General features: G+C 55.8%; 6 protein-coding genes across 6 annotated transcripts; 3 read left to right on the plus strand and 3 right to left on the minus strand.

The window, feature by feature from the left end:
- Positions 1-3,532: 3,532 nt before the first annotated feature.
- On the plus strand, positions 3,533-6,719 carry CCM_00178 (sodium/nucleoside cotransporter; the record flags this gene model as incomplete). Its single annotated transcript, XM_006665338.1, has 4 exons — positions 3,533-5,149; positions 5,212-5,470; positions 5,953-6,060; positions 6,139-6,719. The coding sequence occupies 4 exons, from the start codon at positions 3,533-3,535 to the stop codon at positions 6,717-6,719; spliced, it is 2,565 nt and encodes an 854-aa protein (XP_006665401.1).
- A 236-nt stretch (positions 6,720-6,955) lies between these two features.
- On the minus strand, positions 6,956-7,971 carry CCM_00179 (N-acetyltransferase family protein, putative; the record flags this gene model as incomplete). The annotated part of the gene is made up of 3 exons (XM_006665339.1): positions 6,956-7,480; positions 7,524-7,643; positions 7,672-7,971. 3 exons carry the CDS (start codon positions 7,969-7,971, stop codon positions 6,956-6,958), a joined length of 945 nt encoding a protein of 314 aa, XP_006665402.1.
- A 489-nt stretch (positions 7,972-8,460) lies between these two features.
- Positions 8,461-9,033, plus strand: CCM_00180 (poly(A) polymerase pla1, putative; the record flags this gene model as incomplete). Its single annotated transcript, XM_006665340.1, has 1 exon — positions 8,461-9,033. The coding sequence occupies one exon, from the start codon at positions 8,461-8,463 to the stop codon at positions 9,031-9,033; it is 573 nt and encodes a 190-aa protein (XP_006665403.1).
- A 623-nt stretch (positions 9,034-9,656) lies between these two features.
- CCM_00181 (acetyltransferase, gnat family) lies at positions 9,657-10,553 on the minus strand (the record flags this gene model as incomplete). Its single annotated transcript, XM_006665341.1, has 1 exon — positions 9,657-10,553. One exon carries the CDS (start codon positions 10,551-10,553, stop codon positions 9,657-9,659), a length of 897 nt encoding a protein of 298 aa, XP_006665404.1.
- Positions 10,554-12,118: 1,565 nt separating this feature from the next.
- Positions 12,119-12,562, plus strand: CCM_00182 (uncharacterized protein; the record flags this gene model as incomplete). The annotated part of the gene is made up of 1 exon (XM_006665342.1): positions 12,119-12,562. One exon carries the CDS (start codon positions 12,119-12,121, stop codon positions 12,560-12,562), a length of 444 nt encoding a protein of 147 aa, XP_006665405.1.
- A 327-nt stretch (positions 12,563-12,889) lies between these two features.
- On the minus strand, positions 12,890-13,552 carry CCM_00183 (maleylacetoacetate isomerase MaiA; the record flags this gene model as incomplete). Its single annotated transcript, XM_006665343.1, has 1 exon — positions 12,890-13,552. One exon carries the CDS (start codon positions 13,550-13,552, stop codon positions 12,890-12,892), a length of 663 nt encoding a protein of 220 aa, XP_006665406.1.
- Between the last annotated feature and the right edge of the window lie 591 nt (positions 13,553-14,143).

A 14,143-nucleotide genomic window follows, 5' to 3' on the forward strand; every position in this document is an offset into this window, starting at 1 on the left:
TGCAAGTTCCGTACCATTTATTTTACAATGGGCCTGGTCGTATCACCCTTCACATCTTCTCCCTGTTCCTCTTTACAAAAGAGATCCAAGGTAGTAGAGGACCTGGTATGAATAGGGCACCAGTTAATTTTCCCCGAAGCCAAAAGGTGCCAGAGCGCGAAGCTTTTTGTGCTGTATACTGGCGCGAAGTATGCGGCCAATACCTCTAATTACAGACACCCTGTTCGGATGGCTGTGCGGCAAGCTCAAGTAACACAACAAGGAACTGGACAAATCGAGACGCACCCAGAGAGTGCCACCAATCGTCCGATTGATGTTCAAGCCCAAATCCTTCCCGTGTTCGTGCCACTCGGCATTCAAGAACGGATGTTACCCCGCGCCAAAACGTAATGCCGTCGCGTGTCTACTTGCCAAACCTGGGGAAAATCGATGTGGGGGGAGGCTGAGTGAGAGGGATACGAACCATTAGAGCCGGAGCTGGCCGACAAAAATGCTTTCCCCTTCATGCCCCCTTGCTCTATGCGATGTAAATAGTTCACTAAGTGGGCGGAGACTATTACTTCCGGGGAGAGTATGGGGTAAAAGGAAGGGCGTGGAGATGATTTCAGGCAGGATGCCCATCGCGGCGATCTTGCAGCAAAGCCATGCATTTTATTGCTAGTTGTGTGCGTACACTCTTGTAGCGTAGGACGCACAAGAGGGTCCTTTTGTGTCGCTTCTTTGACTTTCTTTATCTTGCTCCTGGGGCGACTCGGCTTTGTCAAGGGCCCGGTATCTTTTGTAGGCCGACGAGTTCTGAGGCCGGGAGATAAACGAGAGGTCAACCTGGACATAGCGGCTGAAGAAATGGGGCATTGTCATCGAGCTGATTAAGACTCCGTGGTTGGCTGGTGTTTGTGCGCTGCGAGATATGATTGCGACGCAAACCGCCGACTGAAGGTCCTTGGGGAGCGCCTCCAAGCTAGTTGCAAATACAAGTGGCCCTAAAAAATGTAGTACCTTATCGGGCTTGCGCCTCAGGCGGTGGCTGGTGGTGGCGGCCATGGCTTTGCATCGGAGCCGGCCGACACACAAACGGCCAAGGGCTTGGAAAGGATGGCTTGCAGCCACAACGAACGAGCGGTAACTGCACCCGCAACTCTATTCCGACAACGTGAGGCGCGCGCACGATCGGGCATGTTGAGTGAGATTGTGACTGCCTGGCTCGCTGCGGAGAAAGAGTGAACGGTGGCAATCACAGCAGGACCCTGTTAGCGCCGCTGCGCCTCTGGCGACTCTGTTGCGTGGCCGAGGCTGTTGTCACATTGATCTGGTGGCGGAATGGCGCTGCCATCCTGCAATAGCCACGCCATACCCACACGGCGCCCCCAAAAGACCCGCACGGGCAAGTCTGGGGTGCCATGAGTTGAGGTAAAAAATTTGACACCACGAGACCAAGAAACGGAGGGGGTTGACGGGGTCGACGATTGCGAAGGATGACGCGGAACTGCCATTTGACAAAATGGCCATCTTCATCTGTATTTGCTTCTCGCTTCACTTTACGCACATGGTGCATTCTCGTAGCTGCAAACGACTTGGCTGACTTGCTGCCATATTATTCGTCGCTGTGCGCGATAAGAGTGCGGTGGCCGGCTGGTCGCCTAAGCAGCAATCTCACTGGGCGCCGCCAGCCGTGGACTTCTTCTTTAGGGCACAAGCCCGGCGAGGTGGCGGAACCAAAAGTTCCAGTAGGTTCCCATTTTGGGGGCAAGTGCTGATCGCTTGGGACATGGCTTGCGGGTGGCGACAGGGGGAGCCAGTTTTCGCGCGGATGTCTTGAGCCAAGTGGAAGTGGCGTTGGCAACCTTTTTTTTCTTCTCGTTTGCCGCTGATACGGATATCGCTGGGCTCTTCAGGTAGCAAGCAACCTTTTCGAGTTCGGCATCTAGGAGCTAAGGAGCAAATTTTTTCTTTAGTGAACCTAGTGCATAATTTATAGAATTTTCGAGACTCGTACTTGGATTTTTAGGCGGTCGTAGGTCTGGGGATGCGCCCAGCACGCGACCCGCAAGAAGAACGAGGTGAGATCCACAGCTCGGTGTCAGTGCAGGCTTATCTCGGCGGCTGGCTGGTTGATGATAGGCAAGTCGACGGACTCGAGAGCTGCGAGGATGCGATAGGGGCCTTGGGTGTAGCGTGTATGTAGAGGTGAAAATGAATAGAATGATAGCTTATGCAGAGGCAATGTCAGATAGATGAGACGATAAACGGCATGGGACATGGGTAGCGTAGCAGCTGGCAGCAACCCGTCCTGGCAGCTGGCAGAACCAAGTCGGCGTTTGCCTGTTTTGCCCATACAGAAATACTTCGAGTTCATATCAGAATATTTTAATGCTTCAACCCACAACCTTAATTCCCCATACAGTTTTTGCTATACATACCAAACCGTTTGAACTAGTGGAGAAACACGAGACAGACTGACCCAAGGCAAGTCGACAAAAATACAACATGTGAGTGGTCGGAACTGCTAACAACCTACGGCGCGGGCTAATGGAACTGGGGACGGAAAGAAGCCGCAAGCTGAACGAAGAGGGATAGGGCGATCGACTTGGGTGTGAGACTCATAGACAAGGATCCTCATCCCGTCAATCAGCGTCTAACTACTAATACAACCACCTTGCTGGGACGAGGCGCTGCCGCGAGGTCGCAACGAGCCTACCATGCGAGCCCCAGCATCTAGATTTCCTGCAAGACCAGCGCAAAACAATGACGCCTCCGATGGCCAAGGAGCAGCAACCCGTCATCTCAGACCCCGATACATAGACGGCGACGTACGGAGTACAGACAACAATCGAAAATCTGCGATACCACTGGCATTACACTGCAGGGACTTTACTTCCCCACACGGACTTATCATTGCGGCGCGGTGCTGAAGCCTATTTGCCTATCCAGCCCGCGGCGCTCCTAGTCTGGCCCCTCGGCCCCCGCTTCATTGCAAAAAAGGGCCCTTGTCTTGTCGGAGACCAAGAGACTTGGATGGCTCTGCGCTGGGCTAGTGGACTAGTTGCAGCCATCGTCGCGGTCCAGCTCCACGTCCGCTTCTGTCTTGCGCTCCGGCCTGCGTCGCGAGCACTAGAAGGACCTTCTAAAGGAACCCATCCAGAGTGTCTCCCATTCCTTCCCGGCTCACCCCAAGCTACGCCCGGCGACCCCGGTGGATACAAAAACTCGAGTGTGCCGTCACGCAGACACCTTCCTGCTGCTCTCCAGGTTCTTTTCCTCCGTCCTGTCTTCCTCCTCCTCTCCCTGCCTTTGGTGTAGGACAGCTTCGGTGGCCCCTCTGCTCTTTTTTGCTGGCAACCAGCAATCTCACTTGTGAGCCCTTTGCGACAATTGCTGATGCAACTCCACCTTGCGCCTGCTCAAAAGTACACTCTCCTACGTCGCCACCCCGTCTACCGACAGCCCGCATAGTGGGCGATCAAAAGGAAGAAAAGGGCTAGGAATTTCCTCTCTTTTATCCGTGCTCAACGACGCCCCGAAACCTTTCACCATGGCCGACACTCATCACAACGCCGAGCCAGCGGCGCATGAGACCACACCTGGTATGCGCCGCAACTCTGACCCGGCTCTTGAGCCCTCACATCAGCATACCCATGGCCATCTTCACCACGCGCCTGGCGTCGCACCCACAAACGATGTCATATACACAAAGGGAACCGATCTCCCGATGCACAAGCACACTGACGGTGCCGGTTCTGGTACCCCGCCCTACTATAGCGAAGAGGAGAAGCCACAGCCTGGCATCTTGGCCCAGGACGACATCGAGGGCCAATCTGAGTACAAGTCCAAGTTCCGTACCTTTTACGATGGGCCTGGTCGTATCATCGTCCACCTCTTCTTCCTGTTTTTCTTTACCGGTTGGTGGATTGCCTCTCTGATTTTGCATCGCAAGGACAAGAATTGGATCGTTCCCTTCCTTTTTTGGCTCTGCATCACTCTGCGCATCGTCTTCTGGCACGTTCCCAGTCGCTATGTCAGCAATGCAATCCGCAGCGGCTGGAAGCACAGTGCCGTCGTGGTTTACTACAGGATCCCCGCGAAGCTACGCACGCCTGCTGGCGCTGCAGTCACCATTGCTGCCATGCTCGTTGGCTCCTTTGTCACTAATGAAAGCGTCAACAACACTCGCGGCAATCGTGCCATTAGTCTGCTCGGAATGGGCATCATTATCTTTGGCTTTTGGCTCACCAGTGCCAACCGACGCAAGGTCAACTGGCGGACTGTCATTGGAGGCATGCTTGCCCAGTATATTATTGGATTGTTTGTTCTTCGCACCAACGCCGGCTACTCCATCTTTCGCTTCATCGCGGACCGCGCCAGTGATTTGCTTGGGTTCGCCAAGGATGGTGTCGCATTCTTGACTGATGCTGACACGGCTGCCAAGCCTTGGTTCTTCATCGGTGTTATTCCTGCTATTATCTTCTTCATCTCTCTTGTCCAGGTTCTCTACTACTTTGGATTTTTGCAGTGGTTTATCACCAAGTTTGCCACCTTTGTTTTCTGGGCCCTTGGTGTATCCGGTGCCGAAGCCGTTGTCGCTGCTGCTACCCCCTTCATCGGTCAAGGAGAGTCTGCGATGCTGGTCCGGCCCTTCGTCCCGCACATGACCAATGCTGAGATTCATCAAATTATGACATGCGGTTTCGCAACAATTTCAGGCTCCGTTCTTGTCGGTTACATCGGTCTCGGTCTGGACAAGGAAGCTCTCGTTTCCTCCTGCATCATGTCTATCCCGGCCTCGCTCGCGATTTCCAAGCTCCGCTACCCTGAGTCGGAAGAAACCCTTACTGCTGGTCGCGTCGTGATCCCTGATGATGATGAACACAAAGCTGAAAACTTTCTGCACGCCTTCTCTAATGGCGCTTGGCTCGGCATCAAGATTGGCGGAACCATTGTTGCGTCGCTTCTCTGCATCATTGCTGTTGTCGGCCTTATCAACGGTCTACTTACCTGGTGGGGCCATTACTTGAACATCAACGACCCCAAGTTGACGTTGCAGACCGTTCTGGGCTACATTCTCTTCCCCGTTGCCTTTTTGCTTGGTGTGCCCCAGAACAAGTATGAACTTCTCAGCGTCTCTCGTCTTATTGCAGAGAAGATTATCACCGTAAGTTTACCATGTCAGACTGCAGTTTTGAAACCCATTTCTAAGAATTCTTGCTACTATAGAACGAGTACAATGCCTTTAAAGCGCTCATCACCGATCCGCAATATGCCGCCCTCAGCCCTCGCTCTCAACTGATTGCAACCTATGCTCTCTGCGGTTTCGGCAACATCGGCTCTCTCGGTATTCAGATTGGTATTCTGTCCCAACTGGCCCCGGCTCGTGCTGGCGATGTTTCGCGTTTGGCCTTCTCCGCCCTCGTTTCCGGTGTCTTTTCCACCCTCACCTCGGCCGCTGTTGCAGGTCTTGTCGTCACCAACCAGGGTACGATTCTCAGTTCGAGTTAGAGTGTAACAGGAATGAATGCACGGCGTCGCCTCGCACCGTGTAAAAGAATTAAGTAAAATAGCGATTTCGACATCGTTTTTCTGTAGTGTATACGCAGTTATGAGATATCCACCTATATGGGCATTCACTAAGGCTTGAATATCAATCATGCTTTTGACTTGCATGTGCTGCAGATGGAAGTGAGCAATCAATCGGCGAGATACTGGATGCATCATGGCCCTCGTATTTACCTCAAGATACGCTGTGTGACTATCTACCCCACAATACCCCGCGGTCCCGACTACCGGAGCCGGCGCCGAAATCTAGTCATAAAAGCATCGCCCGCCACCCGCCACCATCTCAAAATCTACACTGTACACCATTTTTACAGACGGCTGGCTGCGCGGCCGCCCCCCTCCCCCCATCGACAATGGGAACAGTGTCGCACAGAAAATACATCCGATGGTATCCCGATACAGCATCGGAGCCGACATCGACAGTGGTCCTGACATCACCAGAGAACCGTTTTGTGGATTTGCGTATTCTGCTGCCCCCAGACGGCGCGGCCAAAATCAGCAACGACCCCAGTCCGTCCCCCAATCCCCAATCCCCAATCCCCATCATTTTGAACACGGTGTTTCCTCCCTGCTAACACGGCAACGCAGCCGGCCAACTCCCCCTCGACCGACTCGACTGGGCCATTGCCGGCACGACCGTCTCCGAGGCCGCGACGGCGCCGGGCGGCGAAGCGATCCGGCGCTCCACCTTTCACCACTGGGTGAGCTCGCGCAACGCGGACCCGACGGGCGTGTCGGACGTGGGCGACATGTACCCGCAGCCCGACGGCACGACGCTGGAGCGCGGCGCCATGCTGAACCTGGCGACGGGCGCCGTGACGGAATACGACGAGCTGTGGGCCGACCTGCTGGCGCCGACGAGCGACCCGATTGCGGTGCTGCGCGTCGACGACGGCGCGGTCAAGGGCATGGTCATCTGGATCGGGCAGCTCTGCCAGGCGCTGGTGCGGGACGAGCGGGGCATTACGCTGGAACGCTGGGAAAAGATGGAAGCTGCTGGGGGCGGGGAGGATGATGAGGTCGACGAGGACGTGTGGACGAGGACGGTGCGCATGGGCGAGAGGGAGCTGCCGTGTGAGGACGTCCTGACGGGCAAGGTCAAGCTGGAAAAGGATGGCGATGTTGCTTGCGGGGGAGACGTGTGGCAGGTCATTGAGCTTGATGGGTGAGGAGAAGAGCATGTTGTATTCCACTGTATAAGCTTGACTGCCTGAGATTCATAGTTTGGCGCACAGGCGCTCAAGAATACGATTGCTTGGTATTGGTTCCCTACTCTTTGTGGAATGAATTTGGTTTGAGAATTTTACCTCTATTGTCTTCCTCGTTGTAAAATGAATTTAGCTTGAAGCTTCTGCCTCTATTGTCTTCATCTTTGTATAATGAATTCGGCTTCCACGTTTTACCTCTACTGTATCGGCTGCTCTGGGCCGCGGTCAAGCGCCAACCCGGTAGAAAAGATGCTTTCACGATCGGCCTCGGTCAGTGGGATCCCGAACCACTTCTCCAGCGCCGCGATCCTTTCCGCCTCGGTCGTGGCGGTGTCCACGACGCGCCTCTCCATGCTGCCCTCGCTCCTGCGGCGGACCTCGTCCCGCCAGTAGGTCAGCATGCCGGCCAGGCGCACGTCGCCCGGGGTCGCGGGGTCGGGCGCGACGAGTGCGCGGACGGCGAGCAGGTGCGGCATGAAGAAGCTCTGCGGGTTGGTGCTGGTGTAGTAGTTCATCTGGTGGTAGTCGGCGGCAAAGTGCTCGAGCTCGACGAAGCAGTACTGCTCGACCCACGGCGCGGCGTCGTCGTCGAGGCTGTCGCGCGTCGAGTACACCCACAGACGCTGCGTCGGGTCCGTGTGCAGGTCGATGCTGCGGTACTCGAGGCGGCCGCGGCGCGGCGCCAGCACGGTGAACTCGGTGCCGGAGATGAGCGGGAACGGCTGCATGGCGGCGTCGCCGCCGTAGCCGACGTCGGCGACGTACCGCGCGCCGTCTATCGTGACGAGCAGGCACATGTGGGACCTTGGAGCCCCCCCGGGAAAGGGGGAATGTGTTGGTACGGGACGACAGACGGCGGGAGAGAAGGAAGTCAGACGCACCAGCCTGTGTACTTGTCATTGCCGGCCCGCACGCGGCCGCCGACGGTGAGCACCGTGTACCCGAGCCCGCGCAGGATGGCGGCAAAGAGGGCGTTGAGCTCGAGGCAGTAGCCGCCCTTGCTGCGGACGACAATCTTGTCAAACAGGTCGTCGAGGGCCAGCGATAGTCGGTGCGTCGGGTTGTAGTGCAGACCGACGTTCTCAAAGGGCACGCGGGCGACATGGTGCAGCATCAGCTGCTGCAGGCGCCGCAAGGGGTCGGCGGCATGCTGGGACCGGGGATACTCGATGTGGGAGAGGGCCCGGTCGAGCTGCTCTTCTGTGAGGGACATGTCTGGGGGCGGGGTGGTTTTGTTTTTTTTTTTTGGATTTTATGCTTGGAATTGGGGTCTGGATAATGAGGGAAAACAAAACCGCTCATCAACTGCGACTTGTTCCGGCGCTGGTGAGGCTGCATTTATAAGCCCGGACGGGGGAGGAAACAAACGTGATCAGGTTTTAGGTTTGAATGGCGGATGATGCACCTCCGGTTGGTGCACTCTTGGAGTGCCCCTAACGGAAGTTCCGCTCAGTCCAGAATAATCAGACGTTACTTTCCAGCATAGTTAAATTTCGAAGTATATACGGATACGACTGACAGTAATTTGTAATATTCCTGTATTTATACCTTAAAAGGATCGAAATATAGGCAAGTGCTCCTACCCTAGATGACTAAGCGACTCAACACGATGTAATATATACGATTTTACCGTCGTACAATACTGGTTGCCTTTGTCCTCCTCATCAACTCCCAGATTTTGTCATGGTCAATATACACCATCATGTCTAGCTCCGTCATTCAGACTCAGACTCCAGCGCCCGCGCCCGCGCCACCTCCACCACCCCCGCCGCTGCCTCCCTCTCCTTCTCACAACACGCATCCGAAGAAGCTCGCGTTGAAAGTGAGGAGCGCGTCACCTGGCTGGTCCTATCAATCGCCTCGACAGATCGATTATACCGAACTTAAGACTGGCCCGTACTTCTTTTACGGCACACTGATGGACCCCGGAATGCTGGCAGAGATCCTGAAGTTGAGCCACGAGCCCATACTACGACCAGCAAAAGTATTCGGATACACGGGCAAGCTTTGGGGCCAGTATCCTGCCGTTGTTGAAGGAGAAGCGGGCGCTACTGTCTGTGGTGCTGCATACAATGTCGAAAGTGTCGAGGATGCTAGGAAGCTTGCTGCGTACGAAACTTGCAACTATCAAACAAAGGCTTGCAAGATACTTTATACCGATGGAGAACAACCTGAAATGCAGCACGGTCGGCTTTTCGTGTTTGCAGGAAATCCGAGTGACTTGGAAACCGGTGCATTCGACTTGTCAGTATGGCTGAAACGAGTTGGGAGGTGAGTGGCCCCGTAGCCGCAGCCTCACGGCGGGCCAGTTCCGAGAGTGCACAGGTTTATCAAGGATGAGCAATGACAAGAGACTTGAATACAAGCATCTTCGGAGATGGATGGAATTTTCTTTCACGATTTTTTGTCAAGAAACCGAGGGTGTACCGTTGCAAGGCTGGCTGATGGTTGTGCTTGGTGAGCGAGTCCGTGGCCGCTTGTGGCGTAGGGTCCGTCCCGGTGCTCGGCGGCTCGGCATCCCGAACCAAGCGCGAGCTTGCTGCTGCAGTAAAGCAGATTTAATATTGTGGCCTGGAAACAATATATCGGGGCAATGAAATTCGAAGTACAGATTCCATCGTGACAACGTAGGGTAAAAACGTGTACTAGCCGCAGTCTACTTAACGTGTCGGATGACGCACCTGCGAACAGCGACTGATGAGGACAAAGAGAAGAAGGGAAAGCCTGAAAAGAAGAACGACTATGAGAGTAAAGAATATGCCACGAATAAAGGGGATGATAGTATAGTAATACCAATTGTAAAGTATCAGTGGTGTGTTCTACCAACTATAATGGTCATTGTATTGCCACGCGCGCCACCTCCTTCCTTGTACACGAGCCACCACCAGGCTCCGCCCCTCATTCAACGTTCAGCTTCATCAAGTCCATACAAATCGTCTCCTTCTCAAAGCCCAGCCGCCTCGCAATCGTCTCGCCGTACTCGAGCGGAAACGTCGCCGGGGCTTTCCACTTCCTGCCCGGGTACCTGGCCATGACAGCGCGCAGCAGCGCCGTCGCCTGTCCCGTGCCCCGCGCCGCCTCCTTCCCTTCCTCGTCAGGCTCGACGACGGCGCCCAACAGGCTAATGGCGTCCTTGCTCTCGTCGTCGGGGTCCGAGACGGCGCACCACGCGCGGCCGAGCCGGAAGCCGCGGCAGCTCTGCGGGCGCGTCGCCAGCGCAAACTGGTGCCACAGCTGCCACGGGAGGTCCGCGGCCGCACCATACCGCCGCAGCAGCCGGAGCACCTCGTCCGGTGCGCGGTCCTCCAGCGCCGCCGCCGGCTCGTCTTCCGCTGCCGCCCCGGCGTCACGCGTCCACCCCGCGAGGGCCCGCACGACGGTGAAGCCGTGGCGCGCGTACAGCTTCGCGGCAGGCGCGTTCTGCGTAATCACCTCGAGCCAGAGGGTCGCGGTGCCGTCGGCGCGCGCGGCGTCCACCACGGCCGCGAGCAGCCGCGAGCCGACGCCCCGTCCGGCCCAGCTCGGCACGACGCCCATGCCGGCCAGGCGCGCGTGCCCGGGCAGGTCGTCCCGGTACGCCATGAGCGCGAAGCCGACGGGCGTGTCGCTCCCGCGCGGGCAGGCGACCAGGCTGCGCGTCTGGGAGATGCAGTGGTGCGGCAGGTACTCGGCGAGCCCGGAGGGTGTCCACACGATGGGGTGGCCAAAGTAGTCGGCAAAGGCCTCGTTGAAGCATGTCGCAATCTGCGCAATGGAAAAGTCGCTGCCGGGCCGGATATCCACGGTGTCTGTCATGTTGGTTTTATGGTGACTAAAACGCGTTGGAGATGTTTGATTTTTGCTTGGTTCGCGCCTCTTTCAAGGCTCTTCTGGTTGGCTTACAGCCCTTTTACTAGTCTTCGTTCGCGGCTCGAGTACCCGTGCGTACGGGTTTTGCTGTTTGGACAAGGGACACGCAAGCTTCTATTCAAGCTTTTGTTCGGTCCACAGTGGACGTAACTAATTGGTGTACTTTTGGTCCTGCGATTCGTCGCATCCTCCGTCTCCTCGCTGACTTGTGTCTACTAGTGACTCACACGGCCAAGGTGATGGCGACGGCGTTCGAGGATGAACTGATTTCACCATCGCAAGTAATTATGGCCATATAACTCATTGGGCATACTGATCCAGCTCTAATTTGCGCAATAGAAGAAATTAAACGTCATGGCTCATGGTCCGTTGGTTCCAAAGTGGACGACGTCATCGGGACCTCCGCGCCATTTACGACTGTCCCTAAAGAGGGATGTAATGAGGCTTTGGTTTCGAGAAAACAGGGTAGATAAATACAAGAAAATCCAAGCACCGTGCTGGCAGTGTACTGATACAGATCCATGCTTATTCAGACTGTCTCGCGGCGCAGGATCTATCAGGCTGATGCAGACATTCAGCGCCAACTCCAAATGGCCTTTGCCGTGCATTGATACAAAAGAATATTCGTTCATTCCTCCCCTGCGCAGTTCCACCTCTTGGCAGTAGAACCTGTCCTCTGTCTCAATGTCCAACGTTGTAGCGAGCCTGATGTTTCATTCAGGCTCGTTCGCTGCCAGCAGTTCTCATTCTGTCATGGATGAAGGCTAAATAGACGAGAACGAATTCAAGTACTTAAATACCTTGAATAAGAATGTGTTGCTTATGCGGTCAATCCACCCACGTGGGTGTGAGCTCGAGACATTCGCGTCGGCAGGGATGGGTAGCCTTCGCCAGGCTCGTTAATCTTTCGCAGCTCTCCACTTCCTATGCCACATCTCGTTCATCTCGGTCTACATCGGGTGGCTACTTCCACCATAGATTGAGTTCTATCTTCCTCGCTGAAAGTCCGGGGTCTCGGCAGTCGGACAACGCCAGCTCGGGTCGTCGGTCTTGACGAGTCTGTGTCACTTCTCGACGAAAGTCTCTGGTCGGATAGTCTTGTCTCGATACAGTCGAGAATATCTACTATTCTCTCTCGTATATTTGATAGAGTCTACGGTATCGCGGAGGTCAAGCCGTGGATTCGCCGTCCGCTTCACGCTTGCATTCCAGTTGTTGAGAAACGTGTACAACCGGGTGGCACTTTCGCATGCACTAATGCACGATTATTAAATACCTTGGTTGCCATTATAAGAAACTCGTTTATTTGAATAAACGAAAAGGCTCGTTTGACTGAGCATTGCAGCCGCGACCTCGCTCCTCGGCTCCAGCCCTCAAACCCCCAAGGATATATGCGCATGGAATCCTCTATAAAAGAGCTGCCACCTCCTCCCTCTCCCATTTCCTCTTCACCAGAGTCCTCCTCAAGCCCCCAAAACTACATATCCTCGGCCATTTCCAACAAAACCATCATGGCTCACTTCGTCACCGCTCTCCTAGCTCTAGCCACGGCCGTATCCGCCTCACCCATGGGCACCACGCCCAACACCTCCAGCATCCTCGCACGCAGCGGCCCCTGCTTCCAGGGCGACTGCCCCGACAACACACAGCACAGCTTCGACATGGTGTACACCGACGAGAGCGGCTACACTTCGGACTACATCCGCATCAACGACTGCCAACAGTGCCTCGCGCACAAGACGGGGGGCGGCGGCGGCGGCTGCTGGGACTTGAAGACCTGCGGCCGCGACCAGACCATCTGCATCGACCCCTCCAACTTTCGCGCCCATCGCATCTGGCATGACAACGGGGACAAGTTTTGCTACGGCCTCGACCACTGGGACCTCGGCGCCTGCGACGGCACAAACATCCGAAACCGCCAGGTCTTCACGCCCATCAACGAGAGTAGGTGCTAAATATGGCGCCCCTTTTATCTTACCAGCTTCGAGGCTGGGTAAGAATCCCTTGTTCCCATAGACTCGGCGCATGGCGTCGGCCGGCATCCCTGACGGAGCAGGCTGTCGATGGCATTGCTCACATCGTTCAACAGTCCAGGGTAGATGAATTCAAATAGGCTTAATGAAGTGAATTTAAATAGTCAAGATGATTTTACTTCACTTTTTCCTGTTTTTCGCTTGTTCCGAGACACATGTACCCTCATCACAAGCCATCATCCATTCTCCAGCTAATCCATCGAAGCCAAATTCGACTTCATCAACTACATCATCTCAAATAAACCCCGTTCAAGACTTGGAGCGGAGGTCATCGGGGCAGTCCGGCTGCACAAACGGGTGCGCCTTCCGAAAGGCCGGATGCTCGCTCAGGTTGGCCGCAATCTTCTTGACCGCGGGGTACGGATCCAGGCTGATGCCGAAGCGCTCGGCACCCCAGACAGCCGGCATCAGGGCCACGTCGGCCACCGTCACGGCGTCGCCGACCGAGTACCTGCCGGCGCTGGCGGCGGCCGTCTCCTCGTACGCCCGGAGGCCGTCGCTGATGAGCTCGACGCTCCACGCCTGCGCGTCGGCGTCGATGGCGCGCAGGCGCTTCAGGATGCGCAGGTTGGTGACGGGCTGGACGTCGCAAGCGATGATGTTGGCGAGCGCGCGGGCGCGGGCGCGTGACACGGCGTCGGCGGGCAGCAGCGGCGCGACCCCCGGGTGCTTCTCGTCGAGGTACTCGAGCGCCGCCATGGACTGCCCGATGCGCAGGTCGCCGTCGGCGTGCGCGACGAGCAGCGGCACCGTCGCCGACGGGTTCAGCGCCCGGTGCGCGGCAGACGCCTGCTCGCCCTGCAGCAGGTTGACATACACGGGCGTGTAGTCGAGGTTCTTGAGGTGCAGCGCGATGCGCAGGCGGCCGGAGCAGGACGAGCGGAAGTAGGTGTAGAGGGTATAGTCGGGCATGGTGGCGGAGAATTGGGTGGTCTTTTTGTCGCAGGTGAGAGATTGTTCAGGGTTGCGCAGACAGAAATGGACTGGAGTTTGTGAGTTTACATCTTGATGATCGGTTTATATTGCTTTGTTGAAGGCGGGGTGGTTCCGTGCCTAGCCGAACTCGAGTTCCGGCCACTCGGAGCTGGTTCCGCGATCTAGTCCTAATCAGGAAAGGGCCTCCGGGTCCGAACCTGAGCCCAATTGCAGCCGACTCCGAAGACAAATAGCTTTGAACTGGATCAAATCAAGCCCGAACGTTGCCTGAACCAAAACTAGGCCTACAGGATCCAATAAGAACGCTTGTACTTGGTTATGCTGCTACTTTCTGCAAATATGGTGAGCGACTATCCGATGTAGGGTACCGACCCGGATATATATCCTATTGAGGGCAAAAGGGTAAACGTGGATCCCGAGGAAAGAACTTTCATAGTTTCTTCTCAAGAATTCCACATGAGAACAATGGAAGTTTATTCCTTCCGAAAAGTGGCTGGGCTTGAACGGTCGTGGGACCCGATGACATGCCGGGGCAAGCCAAAAGGCCAAGCATCTCGGCGCCAAGTG

This window comes from Cordyceps militaris (genome assembly GCF_000225605.1).
Source record: "Cordyceps militaris CM01 unplaced genomic scaffold CCM_S00001, whole genome shotgun sequence".
Lineage (NCBI taxonomy): Eukaryota > Fungi > Ascomycota > Sordariomycetes > Hypocreales > Cordycipitaceae > Cordyceps > Cordyceps militaris.